Source organism: Astatotilapia calliptera, chromosome 12, assembly GCF_900246225.1.
Source record: "Astatotilapia calliptera chromosome 12, fAstCal1.2, whole genome shotgun sequence".
NCBI lineage: Eukaryota > Metazoa > Chordata > Actinopteri > Cichliformes > Cichlidae > Astatotilapia > Astatotilapia calliptera.
In genome coordinates, this window is record NC_039313.1 from 27030078 (window position 1) to 27054256 (window position 24179).

A 24179-nucleotide genomic window follows, 5' to 3' on the forward strand; every position below is an offset into this window, starting at 1 on the left:
ACAGAGTCACATGCAGACTGATGACCTCTGGTGGTGGTCAGAGGGTCCGGTGGCGCCTGTGTCCGGCAGCCTCGCCTCTGTCAGTGCGCCCCAGGGCAGCTGTGGCTACAATGTAGCTTGCTATCGCCAGTGTATGAATGTGTGTGTGAATGGGTGAATGACTGAATGTAGTGTGAAGCGCTTTGGGGTCCTATGGACTAGAAAAGCGCTATACAAATGCAGGCCATTTACCATTTACCATTTTACCTCGGACGCCTTTTCTTCATTTGAGTCACAGATGATGAAGGTCGGTTCTCTGAAAACATGTTATTGTATTTTAATCTATCGACCGCCTGGACCTGCCGGGGTCTTTCTAACTGATTTAACGACCTTCTGACATCGATCATTAAACTGGAGAAGGTTGTAATATTGGGAGACTTCAACCTTCATATTGATGATGCATCCTGTAACACTGCTGCTGAGCTCATCGCTATCACTCAGTCTTTTAACTTTAAGCAGCATGTTTCTGGCCCCACACATACAAAGGGCCACACACTGGATCTTGTTTTCTCCCTGTGTTTAAATATACATGATGCATGTGTGGAGGATGTCCATATGAGTGGCCATAGTTGCATATTCTTTAATTTGTCATTTTACGTGGATCCTTCACCTCCTAAACTGATGATCCACAGGTGGATTATGAACCAGGATGCTGCTAGAAGGTTCTCTGCCATGTTTGACCCTCGCTGGCTCAAGATGACGTGGATTCACTTATTTTGTCTTTTAACAATCAATGTCAATCTATTTAAGATACAATGGCACCTCTGAAACAAAATGTTGTCCATTCCTCAAATTTCTTTCCCTGGAGAAATGAAAATATTCAAAATTTTAGGAGATATTGTCGCAAATTAGAACGTTAATGGAAGGCTTCCAAGCTTGAGGTACATAGGGTACATCTCAAGGAATCAATTTTCTCACTTAACGACATGATAAAAAAATGCCAGAACTGAATATTTTGCTGATTTAATAGCTTCAAAAAAGAACAATCCCAGAGTATTGTTTGATACAATTATGAAAATTGTCTCTCCTGATATTCCTCGTGTACCAGTCTATACAAAATCTGATTGTAATGACTTTTTTAATTACTTTGTTAATACGGTCGCTGCCGTCAGTTTAAATATTTCTCCATCATCCTCTCAGTATCACATTGACACCTTGCTTACCTCTGATACCTGGTCCTCTTTTACTCCTGTTACCTTACAGGACATCAGTGCTGTGCCTGGTCAGACTTCAAGCCACCTTGATATGCTTTCTCCATCATTTTTCATTAGTGTGTTTGACTCTATTGGCCTCTATATTCTGGAAATAATTAATACTTCTCTTTATACTGGCTCAATTTCCAGCTATTTTAAACAAGCTATTGTTGAACCAATATTAAAGAAACCAAATTTGGACCCATCTCTTCCAAGCAGCTACAGGCCAATATCAAAATTACCATTGGTGCCAAAGATCGTGGAAAAAACAGTTGCAGAACAACTTAACGACTTTCTGGAGAAAAACAGTGTTCTGGACATTTTCCAGTCTGGTTTCCGCAAATTACATTCCACTGAAACTGCTTTACTTAAAGTGTCTAGTGACATTCTGATGGCAGCAGACTCTGGAGAGTACACTGTTCTGGTTATGTTGGATCCCACCTCTACTTTTGATACTGTCGATCACAGTATCATGATAAACAGGCTGAAGGACTTGTTGGGATTACTGGTGTTGTTTTAAAGTGGTTTATGTCGTATCTATCTGAGAGATCTTTATAATCTGTATGAATCATGTGTTGTCTGAAACATCAGTTCTGCCTTCTGGGATACCTCAAGGATACCGATTCTCTTTTTGTTGTATATACTCCCTCTAGGCCAAATTATCAGACGTTACAATAATATTTCTTATCATCTCTATGCTGATGACATTCAGTTATACTGTTCTTTCAAAACTTCTGAGTTTTATAAATTTTCCTGTTTAAATAATTGTCTGTCAGAAATCAAACAATGGTTAAAGGACCATTTCCTCCAGTTAAATGCAGATAAAACAGAAACCTTGACTACTGCACCTGAACACATGCTTTCAGCTTTTTAGACCCTTCATTTCAGTTGAGTCTCAGAAACCTAGGTGTTATATTTGACAGTTCAATTTCTCTTGAGAAACACTCTAAACAACTTGTCTGGAACTGTTTTTATCATCTAAGAAACATTTCTAAACTCAGACTACTGGTGTCAAAGCCAGAATTTGAGATGATTATTCATGCTTTTATCTCTTCTCGTTTGGATTATTGCAATGGTCTTTTTACTTGTCTCAACAAATCTGCTCTGGATAGCCTTCGAACTGTACAGAATGCCGCGGCAAGACTTTTAACTGGCACAAACAAGAGGTCACACATTACTCCAGTTTTGGCTTCCCTTCATTGACTGCCAGTAAATTTTAGGGTTCACTTTAAAATTTTAGTTGTAACTTTTAAAGCTCTGCACGGTGAAGCTCCCCAGTATATCTTTGACCTGGGGCCCGTTCTTCGTACCTCGCTAAGTAAGTTAGCTGGATTAGATTGTTGACGATTTCGCGTGATCTTGGATCGTTCGGTTCCCCGAAGCTCATCCGGGACTTGCTGCCATAGCAACAGAGCCGTAAGCGTAAACCTGCTCGGGAGCAGGTTTACTTTATGTAAACAGGATTAGATCGCGGCCACTCAGGTATGTCCGCTTCATTTATACGAAAGCAACAGCGATATTCCACCACTGTTTCACCATAAATAAATAACATCAATGTAAATAAAGATAATGCAGTACCTGATCCATTTATTGATTTCACACAGATACATACAGGTCATTTCCTAAAAAAGGGAAATGTACTATTAACATTCTATTACATGTATGTGATTATTACAGATGTAATTCATATTTCAGAGTAGTAATTGCAAATTACTTTGTGTAATCAAGATGAGAGACCACGGCTATAAAAGCGAAGGTGGATTTGGGAAGCCTGTCGCAGCCATGTCCTGTCCGTATACGCGAGCAACCCATTGCGGAAGGTGCAAGATTGATAAGGAGAGTCCTCAGAATCCAGCGTATATTGCGGGATAGACAGGATCCTTTAGCTCAGCGCGACAGTGTGCTCATAGAGAGATATCGATATTCCCGTGAGGGTATTATTCACTTAACCAACTTGTTGACGAGGGGGTGCAGGACCACCACCTGTCTTTTTTTTTTGCTCTGCCCTTTTCTTGGTTGCTGTTATGAACAAACAAACAGATTATTTCAGGGTCTCTTTTCAAGAGACGAAAAGCAATATAAGTGATAAATATTACCATTCTGTAGACAATTCTTATATTTCACTTTTACTTGTTCCCATGTTCTAGTGGGTCCTGTTGTGGCTCTAATGTGTAAGGGGATATAATATCCATTCATCCATCCATTCGCTTCCGCTTATCCTTTTTCAGGGTCGCGGGGGGCGCTGGAGCCTATCCCAGCTGTCATAGGCCAACACACAGGGACAAACAACCATTCACACTCACATTCACTCGCACATTCACACCTAATGGCAATTTGGATTTTCCGATTAACCTATCCCCACAAGCTGCATGTCTTTGGACGGTGGGAGGAAGCCGGAGTACCCGGAGGGAACCCACGCAAACACGGGGAGAACATGCAAACTCCACACAGAAAGACCCCGGCCTGTTGTTGGAATTGAACTCAGGACCTTCTTGCTGTGCGGCATGGGATATAATATAACATAATATAATATAATGTAATATAATATTGGATAATATAGTGTAATATAATAAATCTACCCTACCGCCTACTGGTGTTGGCCAGAGGGGCTGATGGCGCGATATGGCAGCCTGGCTTCTGTCAGTCTGCCCCAGGGCAGCTGTGGCTACACCTGTAGCTGCCTCCACCAGTGTGTGAATGTGAGAGTGACTGAATAGTGGCATTGTAAAGCGCTTTGGGTGCCTTGAAAAGCGCTATATTAATCCACTCCATTATTATTGTTATTATTAAATCACTTACGAGTTTAATTTGTCAGCAACTTTCTGCCAGCCCTCTCTCCTTGCTTTCGCAGCCTTTGCAGTGTTCCCTTGCGTTTTAATTAAACTCTGAAACTCCTGAAATCCCTCACTCAAGAGTTCTTGCTCTGCTGCCGAAAAATACCGAGCGCTCTCCTTCGACATTTTCGCCGACCAATCAGAGGGTTGCCGATCAATGTTTCTACTATCGATGCGTAGCCCCTTTTACGACACCCAGTGATCTCACATTACTTCATCCAGCTGTACTAATCATCAACAGCAGGTGTGTTCGGAGAACCGGATTAGCGAGCTCACGGTTAGCGCGATGATTTGGTCTTGGATGTGTCATTTGATCTTGGATGTAGTAAGCGACGTACGAAGAACGGGCCCCTGTTGAGAACCTCATGCTTCATCGCTTAGGTCGCCAGGTCAGAGGTTACTGGTGGTCCCATGTACTAGGTTTAAAACACGTGGGGATCAGGCTTATCAGGCACTGGCACCAAGGCTGTGGAACTCCCTGCTGTTGTCTTTACGCTGTCTTGACTCTACTGACTCCTTTAAAAAGCAGCTGAAGACATTTTTATACAAACAAGCTTTTAATGAATTTTTTCACTGTTTTATATTATTTTAGTTGTACTTCTGATTTTATTGTGAAGCACTTTGTGATTTTTATCTGTGAAATGTGCTATATAAATAAATGTTACTTACTTGCATTGTTAATTGCCCTTTCCTTGCCATTTTTGTAGCAACACACTACTCTGTACAATGCTTGTAAACTTGTACAATACTGTTCAACTGATGCTCACAAGGGTGTGTAAGTAATCCAGTAATCTAGAAAAGTTGGAACACCTGTAGGAATTACAGGGAGTGCAGAATTATTAGGCAAATGAGTATTTTGTCCACATCATCCTCTTCATGCATGTTGTCTTACTCCAAGCTGTATAGGCTCGAAAGCCTACTACCAATTAAGCATAATAGGTGATGTGCATCTCTGTAATGAGAAGGGGTGTGGTCTAATGACATCAACACCCTATATCAGGTGTGCATAATTATTAGGCAACGTCCTTTCCTTTGGCAAAATGGGTCAAAAGAAGGACTTGACAGGCTCAGAAAAGTCAAAAATAGTGAGATATCTTGCAAAGGGATGCAGCAGTCTCAAAATTGCAAAGCTTCTGAAGCGTGATCATCGAACAATCAAGCGTTTCATTCAAAATAGTCAACTGGGTCGCAAGAAGCGTGTGGAAAAACCAAGGCGCAAAATAACTGCCCATGAACTGGGAAAAGTCAAGCGTGCAGCTGCCAAGATGCCACTTGCCACCAGTTTGGCCATATTTCAGAGCTGCAACATCACTGGAGTGCCCAAAAGCACAAGGTGTGCAATACTCAGAGACATGGCCAAGGTAAGAAAGGCTGAAAGACGACCACCACTGAACAAGACACACAAGCTGAAACGTCAAGACCGTGGCTGGATTGGTAAAGGGCAGAGAGCTCCAGCCCGACTCAGATGCCAGCAATGTGGAGGTGGAGTACTGGTTTGGGCTGGTATCATCAAAGATGAGCTTGTGGGGCCTTTTCGGCTTGAGGATGGAGTCAAGCTCAACTCCCAGTCCTACTGCCAGTTTCTGGAAGACACCTTCTTCAAGCAGTGTTACAGGAAGAAGTCTGCATCCTTCAAGAAAAACATGATTTTCACGCAGGACAATGCTCCATCACACGTGTCCAAGTACTCCACAGCGTGGCTGGCAAGAAAGGGTATAACAGAAGAAAAACTAATGACATGGCCACCTTGTTCACCTGATCTGGACCCCATTGAGAACCTTTGCTCCATCATCAAATGTGAGATTTACAAGGAGGGAAAACAGTACACCTCTCTGAACAGTGTCTGGGAGGCTGTGGTTGCTGCTGCACGCAATGTTTATGGTGAACAGATCAAAACACTGACAGAATCCATGGATGGCAGGCTTTTGAGTGTCCTTGCAAAGAAAGGTGGCTATATTGGTCGCTGATTTGTTTTTGTTTTGTTTTTGAATGTCAGAAATGTGGTTGTTGTTCAATAATAAAAATTATAAAATAAAATTATTCCTCAAAAATACAACTTGCCTAATAATTCTGCACTCCCTGTATACTGCAACATGAGAATAGAGCAGCTGTGATAGAATACAGCATGAATCAATGGTACAGAAGTGGGGGAAGCAAGAAGAATGAGTTGAATAAAGTTTGACTTATCTGACTGCTTTGTTTCTGTTAATGTGCCTTATAATCCCGTGCACCTTATGGTCCAAAAAATACCTATTTGACTTATTATTAGGCACGCTGCAGTTTAATGTTAGTGGATATTATACATAGTTATGCTCAGGATATGTCAGCCCATTTCCATTGGAAATGCCTTTTGGTTAAACTTTCAGCAAGGAATTTGCATTTGCATTGTTATATTTTTATATAGCTTTAATGCACATAAAAACAGCTGCTTGTTTAAGTAAAAATAAATTGATGGGTTTTTTTGCGCTAGTAAAGTTATGGAGTTATATTTTATGTTTGTTAACCTATTATAATATATTATAATTCAATTATATCGTCAGTTATATTGTTATCGCAACTTTTCAAATATATATTGTGATAAATATTTTTGGCCATATTGCTCTGCTCTAATACCTGGGATAGGTTCCAATCCCCTCCACAACCCTAATAATAATAAGCCCATGATGGATGAATGCTTTAGTAAACAATTCTGCTAGTCTGTTGCAAATATTGTTATGGACTTGATTATTTTCATAGGCAGGTTTTTTTTTAAATTGCACATGAGCCAGTGGCTACCATCTTTGATCAGCGTACAAAAGTGTTTTTGTTAATTAAGACATTATGTCATAAGAAAAGTCTTATTAACATGTTTACCTGACACTTAAGTATTAATAGAGGAGACTGCTGTCTTACACATTTTTCATCTTCATTCAGAGCCCTCGTGTCCTATGGATGGAGGCATTGTGAGTCTTGATGTGAGCAGTTCTATTAGAATAAAAATGTCTCTTCATAGGATCAGTGACTCTAAACAATTTTTGATTGATTGATTGAATGAGAGTTCTGTAGCAGCTCAGCCACAAGTCACACTAAGCTTATAAGATGTTCTGCTGTGACCAATTGAAGTTTACTTTTAGAAGTGGTGTTTGTTGTTTGGGCTGCCCCTCCTCCCTGCTGTACTCCACTCTGCATACCAAAAATCCACCATTGCTATTCTACATGTCAAGGTTTCAGATTCATGCACACTCTGTAATGTCTTGAAGTTGATTTGAGTCCAGCTGGCAAACTGAAGTAACCGGACACAGTTTAAAAAGGGATACACTTGTGTATTTCAAGATCCCACAGTTCACACTGCATGTCTAGCCATCCATCCATCCATCCATCCATCCATCTTCTTCCGCTTTATCCAGGGTCGGGTCACAGGGGCAGCAGCCTAAGCAGAGAAGCCCAGACCTCCCTCTCCCCAGCCACCTCCTCCAGCTTATCCGGGGGGAACACCAAGGCGTTCCCAGGCCAGCCAAGAGATATAATCTCTCCAGCGTGTCCTGGGTCTGCCCTGGGGCCTCCTCCCGGTGAGACATGCCAGGAACACCTCACCCAGGAGGCATCCTTGTCAGATCCCCGAACCACCTCAGCTGGCTCCTTTCGATTTGTGGAGGAGCAGCGGCTCTACTCTGAACCCCTCCCGGATAGCTGAACTTCTCACCCTATCTCTAAGGGAGAGGCCAGCCACCCTTCGAAGGAAGCTCATTTCCGCCGCTTGTATCCGTGATATCGTTCTTTCGGTCACTACCCACAGCTCGCGGCCATAGGTGAGGGTAGGGACATAGATCAACCGGTAAATTGAGAGCTTTGCTTTTACACTCAGCTCCCTCTTCACCGCATACTGCAGCCGCAGCACCAATCCGTCTGTCGATCTCCGGCTCCCTTCTCCCATCACTCGCGAACAAGACCCCGACATACTTGAACTCCTCCACTTGGGGCAGGAACTCATCCCCGACCCGTAGTGGGCACTCCACCCTTTTCCGGCTGAGAACCATGGCCTCAGATTTGGAGGTGATGATCCTCATTCCCGCTGCTTCACACTCAGCTGCGAACCGTTCCAGTGCGAGCTGGAGGCCATCACCCGATGAAGCCAACAGAACCACATCATCCGCAAAAAGCAGAGATGAGATTCTGAGGCCACCGAAGTGAAAGCCCTCCGCCACTTGGCTGCGCCTAGAAATCCTGTCCATAAAAATTATGAACAGAATCGGTGACAAAAGGCAGCCCTGGCGGAGCCCATCACCCACCGGGAATGAGTCCGACTTATTGCCGGCAATGCGAATCAAGCTCTTGCAATGGTTGTACAGGGATCGAATGGCCCGTAGCAATGGGCCAGACACCCCATACTCCCGCAGCACCTCCCACAGGACACCCCGAGGGACATGATCGAATGCCTTCTCCAAGTCCACAAAACACATGTAGACTGGTTGGGCAAACTCCCATGCACCCTCAAGTATCCTCGAGAGGATAAAGAGCTGGTCCAGTGTTCCGCGACCAGGACGAAAACCGGATTGTTTCTCCTGTATCTGAGGTTCTACTAGCGGACGAACTCTCCTTTCCAGCACCCTGGCATAGACTTTCCCAGGGAGGCTGAGGAGTGTGATCCCCCTGTAGTTGGAACACACCCTCCGGTCCCCCTTCTTAAAGCTGGGGACCACCACCCCGGTCTGCCAGTCCAGGGATACTTCCACTGATCTCCACGCAACATTGTAGAGGCGTGTCAACCAGGACAGCCCTACAACGTCCAGAGCCTTCAGGAACCCGGGGCGGACCTCATCCACACCAGGGGCTCTGCCACCAAGGAGTTGTTTAACTGCCTCAGTGACCTCGCCCCCCGGAAATTGGCATTCCCTGCACACCCTCACTACGCGTTTAGGTGCACCGGGTCTGTCAGGTGTCCTACCCCGCCACCTGATCCAATTCACCACCAGGTGGTGATCAGTTGACAGCTCAGCCCTTCTCTTTGTCTGAGTGTCCAGAACTTCTGGTCGCAGGTCTGGTGATACAATTACAAAATCGATCATCGGGCACCCTCCCCAGGCAGGGTAAACTGTTCCTTCCATGTTTTTCTCATAAGGGTCTTCTGAATTGCTCTTTGTCTGGTCCCTCACCCAGGACCAATTTGCTATGGGAGACCCTACCAGGGGGCAAAAGCCCCCAGACAACATAGCCCCTGGGATCCCTGGGACACGCAAACCCCTCCACCACGATAAGGTAGCAATTCACTGAAGTAACTGGACACAGTTTAATTCATCGTATTTCAAGATCCCACAGTTCACACTTCATGTCAGGTTAAAAGAAGTCTGTAGATGTCTGTGATCACACTGTATTGCGACATAAATCAGTACAAGGGTATGACACCTTTTCTAAAGCTTTGTGTGCCCCAGAAGCACAATACAAGCCATAATTGTGAATTGGAAGAAGGGAACATATGCACTTTTCATAAATTTCCAGTTAAATAACTAGACAACATGGGTTTTGGTCAGTGAGTTTAAAGAACATCCCACTGCTAAATTATACCAGCTTTTTTTGTGATGGTACCATACCAAAACAAGGCTATAAACTATACAGCTTAATGTTATTGTTGAATCCATGCTGTTATTGTGTGTAGGATCCTGGCCACTGTGGGGGCTGACTTTGATCTGAGAACATTGAGGGCGGTGAGAGTGCTGCGACCACTCAAACTTGTCTCTGGGATTCCAAGTAAGTCCACTTCACATTTTAATACATGTGCTGTCTGTGCTAATGGTCATGATGTGGTTAGCATGTTACAGCATTATAATAGGTTAACAAACAAACAACTACTATACTGCAAAAACATCTGTTCTGAAGATAAATTGCAAAATTTCACAGCTTTTTAATTTTAGTGGTGTATACCTTAAGCCAGTGTACTATACAGTGTATAGGAGTACTGTGCTACAGTGTATATGAGCATTTCTATACAGTATATTGAAGTACATCCATACAGTTTATAGGAGTGCACTTTTAGTGCCAAGAGCCGCACTCAAGAAAAACATCTGGCGTAAAAATAGGAGGGGGTCCACTTTCCCTCTTGGGGGAATACTCCCATAGGTTTTAAATCTGGGACTCTCCACCATTTGACCCTAGAACTTATGAATCTTCTCGGATGACAGGTGAAACGTCTTCCTTAGATTAACAAGTAAATATTTTTCCTTAGCACTACAGTTCCTCTGCATCTTTTGGACAGAGGCAAAATGACAAGGAGACTTGGTTGTAAAAGAAAAATTCAAAGGATATTGTAAATATCTAAGGAGCTTGGAAAGAAAAATGACTGGAGTTCTTTATGTTTCTCAAAGACTTTTCAATAGCAATCACGTGATCAACAGTGGGTCCACGACCCTCTTAAGGGACAACTTCCACTAGGGCTTGAATACCTGCGACTCTTCATCATTTGGTCTTAGAACTGAAGAAGCTTATCGGGTGAGAGGTGAAACGTCTTCAAGAAACTTAAAGAAGTCCAGTCACTTTTCTTTCCATGCTCCTTAGATTATCATGACTGAATGACTGAGAACATACACAGAATTACTGCAAATATATTTTGATAGCATTATGGTATGCTTGTATGTTACATTACATATGCAATCAATCATGGCTATGGCTAATCTTACTTCTCTTGCTTTGCCTCAGGTCTTCAGGTGGTTTTAAAGTCCATCATGAAAGCTATGGTACCACTGTTGCAGATTGGCCTGCTGCTCTTCTTTGCCATCCTCATGTTTGCCATCATCGGACTTGACTTCTACATGGGGAAATTTCATCGCACCTGTTTCCGGATTAACACAAGTGAGCAAATGTTATAGAACCTTAACCATTCCTATGTGTTTTTTAATGAAGATAAGGGGTTGAGTGACACATTTTGAATTCCCCCCATATAAACAAAAATATGATTGTAATAGAAATTATGCAGTGAAGCAAGCTCCAACAGGAGAACGAACAATTAATTGTAAAATATGTTCCCTGTGATGTGTGTGATATTCTTTTATATCATCAGTCAGACTTTCTCTTACATAAATTTAAAGAATAAAATCCAAATAATCACATTGTCCATCAGAATCTGTGAGCTGTCGGCTTTCAACCCCGACCGCATGTCTGTGTACGTGCTGCCGGGTGAGAAAGCCAACATCTCACTGATTCTGATGTGTTTGTCCGTGCTTTGTGTTTATGTCTTTTTGCGGAATCCGTTTACCTGCTCTCGTTTGCTGTTTTAGCTGTTTGGTGGTTGTTGAAATTGTTTTGTGAGGTTTAGCCTGAGATTCTGGCGTTTCTGGTAAAACACATTTATATTTAAAAATTGATTCAGGATTTTAATGAATCGATATTGCTTTATTAAAGCTAAAATCGATTTTAATCAATAAATTGATTATTGAAACCCACCCCCTATATTTAAACCTTTTGTTTTCTTCTCCCCAGCCTCACAATCTCCCTCATACCCAGCTGTGTGGTCCCCTGTGTGCCTCTTCGTTTAGAGTTATTCATGTCCCAGTATATTCTTTTCCTTGTGTCAGCAATAAAGCAGTTTTGGAGTTACTTTCCACGTCTTGGAGTCTGCATTTGGGTCCACATCCTGCATGCCACACAGCGCACTGTGACAATTTCTAAAAAAATACCTTAGTCTGTCAATGTGTGTCTTTGTGGTTACAGGTGAGCAGACTGCAGATTTCCCCTGTGGCTATGAAGCTCCAGCAAGGACCTGTGCCAACGGCACTGTCTGTAGGGAGTATTGGATTGGACCCAATTTTGGCATTACCAATTTTGACAACATCCTCTTCGCTGTTCTCACCGTTTTCCAGTGTATTACAATGGAGGGATGGGTGGATATCCTCTACAATGTGAGTCCAGTTGTGGGGACATAAAAAAAGATCTTTGGCCATATATTTTGTTGGTTTACCTCAGGGCAGCAGTATCATAATTTTATTGTGTTAAAAAACATATGTACATGTGTATACAATACAGGGTATTATATCAGCGTCAGAATAGGCATTCACTGATTACTAGACAGCACTAAAAAAAAAGCCCACAATAAGTGTTACTTGAGAAAAAATGTTCCCATGCAATCTGGGGCTATAATTATATTTCACATAATTCTTACACGATAAAACACAGTGAGCTATGTTTTGTTTGGCAAACACTAAAAAAGCATCACATGCAGTATGATATATAGGTATAGAAATTGATAAGAATTTAGTGATTCCGATTCCATTATCGATATCATGTACTGACTGATTCCGTATCAATTTTCTTGTCGATTCTCATTGGGTTCTGATTGGCTCCACTTTGAGAGTCACCAGTTTATTTAGAAGTAAAACATGAATATATCTAAAGTAATGTGACTTTGGTAGATCATGTTTTTCACAAAGGAATTTAAATGACAAAACCATCTTTATTAAAGAGATCGCTAAAATAAATCAGTCCTTTTTTATTCCAATCCATAAATGTCTGGGATGGCACAAAAAGATGATTAGATGTTACTGGAGAGAAATTAAATATCCAAATTAAAGTACTTTCCAAATTGGCGCCAAATCTTTATAAAATTTTGGACCACCAGGCACACCAATATTTAGCTGAAGAGGGGCAGTCAAAATTGAAATAGGTGAACTGTTGTTTTTGGTTCCATATTTACCCAGACAGGTCCCTCTTTATCTGCAAACCTGGTAATCCATTATGTTAACTTAAAAATATAAACTGCCCAACAATAGAATACACAATTAGGCAAACCTAATCCTCTCCAAACATGACTTCTTTATTCGTGCAGGTTTTTTATTCCATGTAAATAAAAGAAATATTGCAATCTAACTGGAAGAAAAATAGGAATCATTTTAAATAAATACAGAAACCTGGGCATTATAGTCATTTTTACTGTGTTTATCCATCCTGCTAAGGACAATAGCAATTTTGACCACCTATCTAGGTCATTTTTGGTTCCTCTTAAGTAGGGCAGGACAATATGCCCAAAAATATTTATCACGATATATATTTGATAATTTGCGATAATGATATAACTGACTATATAATTGACGCGAGACAATATACTTTACAACTCCACAACTTTATTAGTGCAAAAAAACTTCATCAATGTATTTTCACTTAAAGAAGCAGCTGTTTTTTATGTGCCTTAAAGCTATATAAAAATGTAACAGTGAAAATGCAAATTCCTTGCTGACAGTTTAACCAAAAGGCATCTCCAGTGGAAATGGGCTGACATATCCTGAGCATAACCATGTATAATATCAACAATACTTAAAAGAGGTTATACACACACAAAGCTGTAATATTATGTTGAAGCACAATACGTATTACTCCGCGAAGCTCCCAACTACGGTAGACGTAATGCTTTGACAATCCATCAAGCGGTGCGGCTTTGTAGCTTAGCAGGGTCGTACGAAAACATTTTTTGACAGATTTTTGAGTGCCGTGTACCAGATAAAATCGGTTCTGTAATAGCGCTAATAACAACGGCCAGCTTGCATGCTCTACCAAAAAATGTGCTTTGATGTGTATCTGACGGATGAAAGCCAAACCAGTTCCATACCACTGAAGTTGCACCATTTTTACAAACCAATTCTGGTTCATCTGTTTCATTCAACAATCTGCTTTCCCCCTTCTCATTCTCTGTCGCCGCCATGCTTTTTCCGCCATGTGCGTATGAAAACAAAGTCTTTTACCTAGTCTTTTACATATTCTATTGCGATATTTCATTTTCTTATCATTGCCTAACATTATACCGGTATTACCGTGAACTGTATGATATGGCCCAGCCTTACTCCTACAATAGACTTGTAATTGTATGGATGCATAGAGATGATTGAACCAGTTATTTCTAATCCCTGGGAGGTAAATTTATCCTTTTTCAATTTTAAAGGGCAAATTTCTATAGTTGATTTACCTTGCTAAATTATTTATTTTGAAACAGATAAAGAAGTAGGACATGCCACTAATTGGATCTAATATTAGCAGAAGTAGATCATCTGTATAAAGCAGAATTTTGTGGTTTACCTTGACCCTGGACAGTAGTCTTAATCCTACTGTCTGATCTAATAGCGATTGCCAATGGCTTGATTACAAACAGATAAGGAGCACGGCAACAGCCTTGCATTGTACTGATGCAGCCATAGGTACTGAGTATAAAACTGTAATCCAGCTATCAAATTTTGGCCCCAATCTAAAATGTTTTAGAAGTATAAATACGTAAGTCCATTCTATTTTGTGAATGCCTTTTCAGCATCAACACTTAGAACAACTTCAGACTGTGTTGCTGAGTGAGGGGAGGAACTGAACTACACTGAACAGGGTCCTTATCTTTTTTAAGTATGACTGAGATTATGGCCTGAATAAGTGTTTTTGACTACTTTCCGTTTTCCAGGGATTCATTATACACCGTAAAAAAAAAAAATCCTAAAAAAACCAGTAATTTCTGGGAAGTGGGGCGCTAAAATAATACCAGAAAATAACAGAAAATAACTTTTTCATGAAAATACGGTTATTTCCAATAATTACAATACAGTTTGTTGCCCTAATTTTACATGCGATTTTGCCCCTTTTCAAGTGCTTTTAAACATTAAATTAGGAACATTTTAATGTGGTTAAACAATGAACTTACCTATAAACAAGGTCAATGAATGCGGCAATATGAATAATAATACTTAAATGTACAGAAATATACAGTTAACAGTTGGTTTAAATAATAATGGATTGCATTCATATAGCGCTTTTTGAGACCCTCAAAGCGCTTTACAATTCCACTTTATAATTCCCCTCTGACCATCACCAGTAGGTGGTAGGTGAAGTGTCTTGCCCAAGGAGACAACGACCGCGAGTGTCCGAGCCGGGGCTTGAACTGGCAACCTTCTGATTACAAGGCAAACTGCCAACTCTTGAGCCACAATCACCCTAAATAACAAGAATAATAATAATTATTTGATGTAAAAAAAAGTTTATAAGAATCATTTTATATATTTTTCTCCATAGCATTACATTTGAATTTAACAGTTCAATCTTTCAAATAATGGAATAATGAAATTATGATACATTTGTGAATGTATTTTAACAAACTAAATATGCATATGTACAGACAAATACATTTTAAAAACAAGAAAATTATGTTCACAGTCTATTTATGTAAATTTAATGATATTCCAGAAGAACAGTACAGAACTGTAAAATACACATTAAAATACTTTTATATTACAATTGTTTTTACAGTGTAAACTGATTTCAAAACAGGTGCGAGCTTTAAGGGTATTCCCTGTAAAACTCGATGGGAAATCATTATGTGCCTGGTGCACTGCCTGTTCGAGATAGCTTAATAGGATTACTTATTTCCTCAAGTGACAGTGGCTGCTTTAAGGATGACTGAGCCTCTAGAGAGATTTTTGAATATCCAGAGAGTTGAGAAATAGGTCTGTTTCTGATGCATTACCCTATACTTCTGATTGGTATAGGTTAGAATAATATTGTTTAAACCAATCATTAATGTCGTGATAGTTGTATGATATTAAGCCAGGATCCATTTCACTTCCTGTAATCATTTGCCCGGCTGACTTTTTTTTTAAAACCAAAGAACAAGAAGCCTACCTGCTTTATCTCCATGTTCACAATAAATCTGTCTGGATTTTAGTATATATTTTTTTCACCTTCTCCATCATAAGAATATTTCGTTCCATTTGTAGTAATAATTTTTCGTTGAACAGATCTGGTGTGGGTGAACCTCATGTCACCTATGGACATCTCCCATGTTCCTCACCAGCGTTTTAACATCCTCAGAGTGTACTTTATTCTTATATGCTACATAACTGATAATTTGCTCCTAATGTAAACCTTCATAGACTCCCACAGAATGTCCCTCGGCAGCTCCTTGATTTCATTAGTTTTCAAGATGAAATGTTTTGAATTATTTACATAGAAGTAGCTGAGGTTCCACGTTATCTGTAAAAATAAAATGGAATAAGTGGAAGTAGTTCCACGTGTGTGTGTGTGTGTGTGTGTGTGTGTGTGTGTGTGTGTGTGTGTGTGTGTGTGTGTGTGTGTGTGTGTGTCATTATTCATTGCAGGTTGGATATTGAATAAGTTACTGCTACTAATATAATACAAATACCTTTATTGATGGATAATGTATCTATCAACTTTAAACTGAAAAAGATTAGATTTGTCACGGCGAGTTGAGTGAGCCGTGTGGAAGAAAGAAAAGGAGGATCCAAATGCAGGCACTTGTAAAGGTGTGAGGGTGGTTTATTAAACACAAAATAAAAATAGGCAAACGGCAAAAGGAACAGAAGGCTATCTAAACTGAAAACAACTAAACTAGTGAACACAAACCAGGACATGAACATGAAGGAGGATACACAGCGGAGAATGACGACGGATGACAGCAGGGATAACACACAGAAGGAGCACGGTGGATACACAGACGGACCAGCAACTACAATAACAGAGGACGCGACTTAAATACACACAGAGAAACACAGGGAGATTACACACAGGTGGTGGAGTAATTAACGGGATGAGACAAGAGGTAAAACTAAACACATTCACAAGAGACGCAGACCTTCACAATAAAACAGGAAACAAGACCTCACTACACAAAGACGCCGACTTGACACTGAGAGACAGACTGAATATAACACATGGAACCTAAATGCTAAACATGAGACACAAATCCTGAAACACAAATAAACAGAAACATGGAACTCTAACAATAACAATCATCGTAGCCTCAGAGAACAAAACAATCATTCAAAAATAAACCAAAACATAATAATGGATTGGATTTATATAGCGCTTTTCAAGGCACCCAAAGCGCTTTACAATACCACTATTCATTCACTCTCACATTCATACACTGGTGGAGGCAAGCTACAGTTGTAGCCACAGCTGCCCTGGGGCAGACTGACAGAAGCGAGGCTGCCATATCGCGCCATCGGCCCCTCTGGCCAACACCAGTAGGCAAGTAGGGTAAAGTGTCTTGCCCAAGGACACAACGACCAGGACAGAGAGCCCAGGGATCGAACCGGCGACCTTCCGGTTACAGATGCGATTCCCAACCCCCTGAGCCACGGTCGCCCCATAAGAACACAAAACGCAGGGTCGAAACTGACCCAGAACCGTGGCAAGATTGGTGTATGGCTGTAGTCACTGTGATTGTCTGCTTTCTGTATTAAAGTGGACCAACTGTATGGCTGACGGGCCACATGTAGGTCTTTGGTTCTCTCTGAACAACTTGCATGTAAGTAATTAAGTATACATCTTAGAGTTTGTTGCAGTTTAGCCACTAAACAGTCCCCATCAGAAAAGGGTCTTTTTTGTATTTTTTGGAGGGAACTCACAGTACTTGCAGTATGCCGCCAGCTGCTTAGACCTCTTCTCTCCAGCCCCGGTGCCTACTGAAATAGGGAAGGCATGATTAGATGATGTTCACCTCCTCTGACAGCAGCCTCCCACTGACACCACACCTTGAATCCACTGCTCCACCACTCCTCTGCAACTAAGCCACACCCCATCACAGCTATCCCCCCAAAATGTGAGCTCACATTAAAAAACAAATTGAAAAAAATAACAAAATGAAATGTGAAAAAGTTTACCCAACAGCAACTGAAGTAATTGTTTTCTAGATTATATTATCAGTTGTGGAAAATTATGACCTCTTGTTCTATAGAATCTTTCTTCAGTTCTTTGAATGTTGCGAGTATTTGGTGATACAAAACAATGTAACAGCATTTCAATCTGGTTAAGGGAATGAATTGCAACACCTTGATTATTTTCTTTTCTAGCAATTGTGTTATAGGTTTGCTGGTGTCCTTGGGATCTTTAATCTCTTGCTTGACTCAATTTTTCCCAAATATCCTCACATTTGAATAGCTTGGTATACAGAAGATGCAAGCAGTGCTAGCCAATAGATTCTCCTTCAAAGAAAAAGTTTAGCCTTTCTTCTTAGTTATAAACTTCTACACCTCATAATTGTAGTTCATTGAAGAAAGAGTCAGGACAAAAAGTCACTTGTTAAGAAAAAAAAATACTAAAACGGTTTAATTACTAATGTAGTTTCTAACAGGGAAAGGGAGTGATTCTGGACATGCGCATTTAAAAAAAAAACAATTTCGTTTTTAAATGTGGAAAAGGCCTAAGACTGTGATCCTATACACCACGGGTGTCAAGCTCCAGTCCTCAAGGGCCAGTGTCCTTACTTCTGGTTTTATGTATTTGTCATTTATTTGTCATTTTCGTATTTTCTACTGAGTAGGGTGTTTTCTTCAGTATACTTGCACAGGCAAGTAATTCTATCCATTTGACAAGTAATTCAAAACTACAAGTCCTCTGAGATGACCGCGACGGCACACTGCCCCTTTGTTTACAGTCGAGATCAGCTACTGGGACTTCGGCAGTTTAGCCACACTGGCGTCCCCGCTGGCGTCCCCGCTGGCGTCCCCGCAGTGATCAAAAGGATTTACCATGGCTGCAGAGCCGAGAAGGAACGACAACTGAAGAGAAAAAGATTTCGTCCTGCTCTCCCATCAGTAGTGACTGGTAACGTCAGACCGATTGCTAAATAAAATGGACAAGCTCGTGACGCTAACGAGGACGAAGAAACTTTTCTGAGAATGCAGTGTTGTGTTTTTCACAGAGACATGGCTGCTAACACGCTGCAGGCTTATGACATCATCAGCTCTGCGACAGCAGACCTTCTGAATCGAAGCCCCTCCGTGTTTGTGGCTGTAATGGGCAATTTCAACCACACTAACCTCTCCACTTTTTTACCTACATTCAAGTATTATGTGGACTGCAAAATCAAACACTAGACCTGTTTTATACCAATGCTACTGAGGCATTCACCTCCATCCCTCTCCCTCCTCTAGGCAGGCCTTATCACAACCTTGTCTACCTCCAGCCCCTTTACAAACCTGCCATTTAGAGACAACCTCCAGCCATAAAAACTGTTAGACTTTTTAGGGATGCTTTGAGTCAACAGACTGGGATTTTCTTTATGACTTTCATGGGGACAATATAGCTAATCTCACAGGCTGTGTTACAGATTATATTAATTTCTGTGTAGACAAGGTGGTCCCCAAAAAAACCATTTGCTGCTTCTCCAACAATAATCCCTGGGTAACCAAAGACATCAAAGCTACACTAAACAAGAAAAAGAGAGCTGTTAGAAACGGGGACAAAGAACAGTTGAACCTGGTGCAGAAGGAGCTGAAAGCCAAGAGTGCTGAGGGAAAGGAGTCCTACAGAAGGAAGCTGGAAAGCAAACTCCAAGAAAACAACACCAGGGAGGTGTGGAATGGAATGCGGGCCATTACTGGCCAGAGACAAAAGACAGGTGTGGGAATGGAGGGGGACGTTGAATGCACATTCAACAACAACCTAAGTCTGCACTTCAATAGGTTTGATTGCCCTGCGTCTCCTGTCTCCACTCCTAGCTCTTCCCATATTTTCCTCCCCCCTCTCCTCCCCCCTCAGCCTGTCTCACTCTGTCCCTTTCAGCAGATGACATCAAAAGAGAACTGGGCAGACTCCAGTCCAGTAAAGCTGCAGGCCCTGATGGTGTCAGTCCCAAGGTGCTGTGCGTGGAGTTCTACATCGGATCTTCAACATGAGTCTGAACCTGCAGAGGTTTCCATCACTCTGGAAGACATCCTGCCTGGTCCCTGTTCCCAAAAAGATCAATCTGTCGACCCTCAGTGACTGCAGGCCAGTGGCTCAGACTTCACATGTTATGAAGATGCTGGAGAGACTCATCCTGCGTCCGCTGGTGCAGCCTTGGCTGGACCCCTGCATTTTGCTTATCGACCCCGTATCGGTGTGGAAGATGCCATCATCTACCTGCTGGACCATGCTTATTCTCATCTGGACATTGTTGGGAGCACTGTGAGGGTCATGTTCTTTGACTTCTCTAGTGCTTTTAACACAATCAGACCATCACTGCTGGGGAATTCGCTCACAGAAATGCAGGTGGATGCCCCACTGGTAGCTTGGATCACAGACTATTTAACAAGTCTGTTAAATAGGGTGAAGAGCTGCTGGTCGGATAACATCCTGAGCAGCATGGGGGTGCCAGAGGGGAAGGTCCTGTCACCCTTCCTTTTCACCCTCTACACATCTGACTTCAGGTACAAGTCTCAGTCATGTCATCTGCAGAAATTCTCGGATGACTCTGGGCTGTATCAGGGACGTACAGCAGGAGGAATACAGTAATGTGGCGGACAGGTTTGTTGAGTGGTGTGAGCTATCTACAAACTATCTACAACATAACATCATAAAAACAAAGGAACTGATCATGGACTTTAGGAAGCCTGCTCCTCCTCCTACCCCTGTTCCCCATCAAAGGGGCTGAGGTCGTGGAAGACTACCGGTACCTGGGGATACACATTGACTGTAAACTGGACTGGTCCAAGAACACTGAATCGGCTGAGTCGGCTTTTCCTACTGAAGCGCCTCAGGTCCTTTAATGTCTGTAGGAAAATGACCATGTTCAATCACTCTGTGGTTGAGAGTGCTGTGTTCTTTGCGGCTGTGTGCTGAGGCAGTGGGGTGAAGACAGCTGATGCCAACAAGCTGGTTAAAAAGGCTGGTTCTGTCCTGGGTGTCAGACTGGAAATCCTGGTGGATTGTCTGAGAGGACAATGCTAAAAAAGCTCCTCAGTATCATGAACAACTCTTCTCACCCCATGTACGCCTCGATTATCAGAGCACACGCAGCAAAAGACTCATCTCCCCAAAATGCAGAACTGACCACCACAGGAAATCCTTCCTACCTGTGGCAATAACACTGTACAACTCCTCACTCTATAGATGACCTTTAGGATTAATATTAATGTAACTTTGTTTTATTTTTTCTCCCAGTATATGCTGCTACACTACTTTTTTAAATTCTTTTTTTTTTGGTATTCATTTTGCACAAGTACTGCATGGCGCTGTGGTAGCTGTTTCAGTTCAGGGTCCCTCTCACTCTGTACAAGTCACCGACCCCAGACCATCACACTTCCTCCTCCATGTCTGACAGTTGACGCCACACACTGTGGCACCTACTCAAAGACATACAAAGTGATGAACTGAAGACTTCAAATTTTGATTCATCAGTCCACAATGCCTTCTTCCAGTCTTCAGTAGTCCAGTGGCAGTGTTTCATGGCTCAGGGAAGTCTGTTTGTCTTATGCTTAGCAATGGCTTTCTTGCTGCATCTCATCCTGTCAAACCTGAAAGTTGAAACTAAGACTTACTTACTATGACCACTATCGAGCTGTGCTTGAAGCCGTTGTCCTGTGAGCCACCTGTCACGCAAGCTGTTGACTCTCAGAAACTTGTCCTCTGATTCAGTTGTGGCTTTGGGTATCCCTGACCTGTTCCTGTCAGAGTTTGTTTCTGAGTGCCTTTTGATGGTGAAGGAAACTGTACTCACTGACACCTTGACATTCTTTGCAATTTCTCTGTAGGAAAGATGTCATGGGTTACTCTCAGGATCTACACGCAGAGGACTGGAACAATGGGGCTTAACTTGTGAGACATGAAACACATTATGGATATGCATGGTCCTGGGGAGCTTGAGGTGCACAGAAACGGGATAAACAATGGAGTCTACTTTGAATGGTCCAATAAAGGTGGGGGAATGTTTTTGTGATTCAGTCCTGAGAGGTACATACCGAGTCGAGAGCCAAACCTTCTGTCCAGAGGAGTATGCCGGGGCGGGGGTCCAGTGGCGATCCGCCAGCTGTTTGTTTCTGTCTGCAGTGCAAAGAAGGGCAGCTCTAGTGGCCCGCCTTTCACGCCGACATCGCTGCAGGTGCTGCTGAACAGAGAGCACAAAGTGCTCACCTTCGATTGCTGGGAACAGGGAGGGTTGAGACCCCAGGGAGGCCTCGAATGGAGAGACGCCAGTGGCGGATGAGGTAAGGCTGTTGTGGGCATACTCCACCCACGTCAGTTGGTCACTCCAGGTGATTTGATTAGTGGACGTCAAGCAGCGGAGAGCTGCCTTGAGTTCTTGGTTGGCCCATTCTGCTTGACCGTTGGTCTGCGGATGAAAACCTGACGAGAGACTGTGGACCCCGGTCCGAGACTATTTCTGCTGGGATCCCGGGACTCGATCTCCCATGACAGGACTCCGATTACACATGTGGGAGGGAGAATAGGAGAGTCACGGGCCTGATCCTCTTAGGCGGTGAATTGGCGGGAAAGAGCATCGGGTTTCACGTTCCGTGAACCGGACCTGTAGGTGATTGTAAAGCAGAATCTTGTAAAGAACAGAGCCCACCTGGCTTGTCGGGCGTTTAGCCGTTTAGCCGACCGGATGTATTCGAGGTTCTTGTGATCTGTCCATACTACAAAGGGTTCCACTGCGCCTTCTAGCCAGTGGCGCCACTCCTCCAGGGCGAGTGTGATTGCTAGCAGTTCCCGGTCCCCGATGTCATAGTTCTGCTCTACGGGAGGGAGACGACGGGAAAAGTAAGCGCAAGGGTGGCGCTTACCCTCTTGTTGTTGGGAGAGAATGGCTCCAACTCCTATATCCGAGGCGTCCACCTCTACAATAAACTGCCGCTTGAGATCCGGCTGCCTGAGGATGGGGCCCGAAGCAAAGCGTTTCTTTAGCTGCGTGAAGGCCTCCTGGGCTCGATCATCCCAGTAGTAAGGTACCTTAGGGGAAGTTAGCGGCAAAAAAATCTTACTGTAGTCACGAATGAACCTCCGATAAAAGTTGGCGAAACCCAGGAACCGTTGAAGCTGCTTACAATTAGGTGGAGTGGGCCAGTCCAAGACTGCTTGTACTTTAGCTGGATCGGCTCTTAAATCGCCCCGGTCAATGATGTAGCCTAAGAATGACACAGTACTCACATGAAACTCGCACTTTTCTCCTTTAACAAACAGGCGATTCTCCAGGAAGCGTTGCAGGACTTGTCTGACATGGTGTACATGATCAGAGAGAGAGCGGGAGAAGATGAGAATGTCATCAAGGTACACAAACACAAAACGATTGATGAAATCATGGAGCACATTATTTACTAGACCTTTAAAAACAGTGGGAGCATTAGTTAGTCCAAACGGCATGACCAAGTATTCAAAATGGCCCAGGTGCGTGTTGAAGGCTGTTTTCCACTCGTCTCCCTCTCTTATCCTGACTGAGTGGTAAGCATTTCGCAAATCGAGTTTAGTCGCCCCCTGCAGGAGTTTAAAAGCGGATGACAAGAATGGCAGAGGGTACTTATTCTTAATGGTGATGTTATTGAGGCCCCGGAAATCAATACATGGCCAGAGGCTTTTATCTTTCTTAGTCACAAAGAAGAACCCAGCAGCCACAGGGGATGAAGAGGGGCAAATCAATCCATTAGCCAAGGATTCATTGATGTACTTCTCCATGCATTCACGTTCAGGTTGAGAGAGGCTGTACAAGCGACTAGTGGGAAGGGGTGCACCTGGGAGCAAATCAATACTGCAAACGTACGGGCGGTGAGGAGGAAGAAAGCGGGCCCGGTCCTTACAAAACACTTGGTTGAGATCATGATACTCCGACGGAATGGCTGAAAGGTCAGGGGACTAGTGTGGTGGTGGGTTACATGATGTTTTTACAGGAGTAGCAGCTTTAATGTTTTTCCTCTACACCCCCCCCCATTTTTTGTCGAGGAGCGTGTCAGGCTACATTTCACTGTGTGTTATACTTGTATAACTATGCATGTGACAAATAAAGAACCTTAACCTTAACCTTTTAAACAGGTCATGTGACATTCCTCACCCCACCCCAGAACCCTCTCCTCTTTCCAGTCGAGTACGGGGTTATGCTGGCGCAACCATGAAAATCCCAGCACTAAGGGTGTGAGAGGAGCTTGAAAAACATAAAACTGTAACATTTCACTGTGATTACCAGATAGAGTTAGGGACACGGGTTCTGTAATAAGAGTTATATTGGGAAGACGCTGACCATTTAAAGTGGTAACCTGCAAGGCGTGGGGCAATGCTTGTGTGTTAACTTTGAGTTCAAGAGCCAGGGAAGCATCCATGAAACTCTGCTCCAGTCAAATCAGCTACTGAAGGGAGTGGGAGGCAGAGTGGACAGTCACTTTAGCAGCTAGCATGAAACGTGGAGGAGAAT

At 42.6% G+C, this 24179-nt stretch overlaps 1 protein-coding gene across 15 annotated transcripts in view; it reads left to right on the forward strand.

Annotated features, from left to right (window-relative positions):
• The window catches only part of LOC113033089 (voltage-dependent N-type calcium channel subunit alpha-1B-like), a 321621-nt gene that overhangs the window by 43595 nt on the left and 253847 nt on the right, over positions 1 to 24179 (forward strand). For all 15 annotated transcript variants that reach the window (XM_026186433.1, XM_026186426.1, XM_026186427.1 and 12 more), the window contains 3 exons: positions 9699 to 9790; positions 10736 to 10888; positions 11747 to 11934. In XM_026186433.1, the coding sequence (XP_026042218.1) occupies positions 10762 to 10888; positions 11747 to 11934 (315 nt within the window). In that variant the 5' untranslated portion in view covers positions 9699 to 9790; positions 10736 to 10761. The remainder of the gene's footprint in view (positions 1 to 9698; positions 9791 to 10735; positions 10889 to 11746; positions 11935 to 24179) is intronic.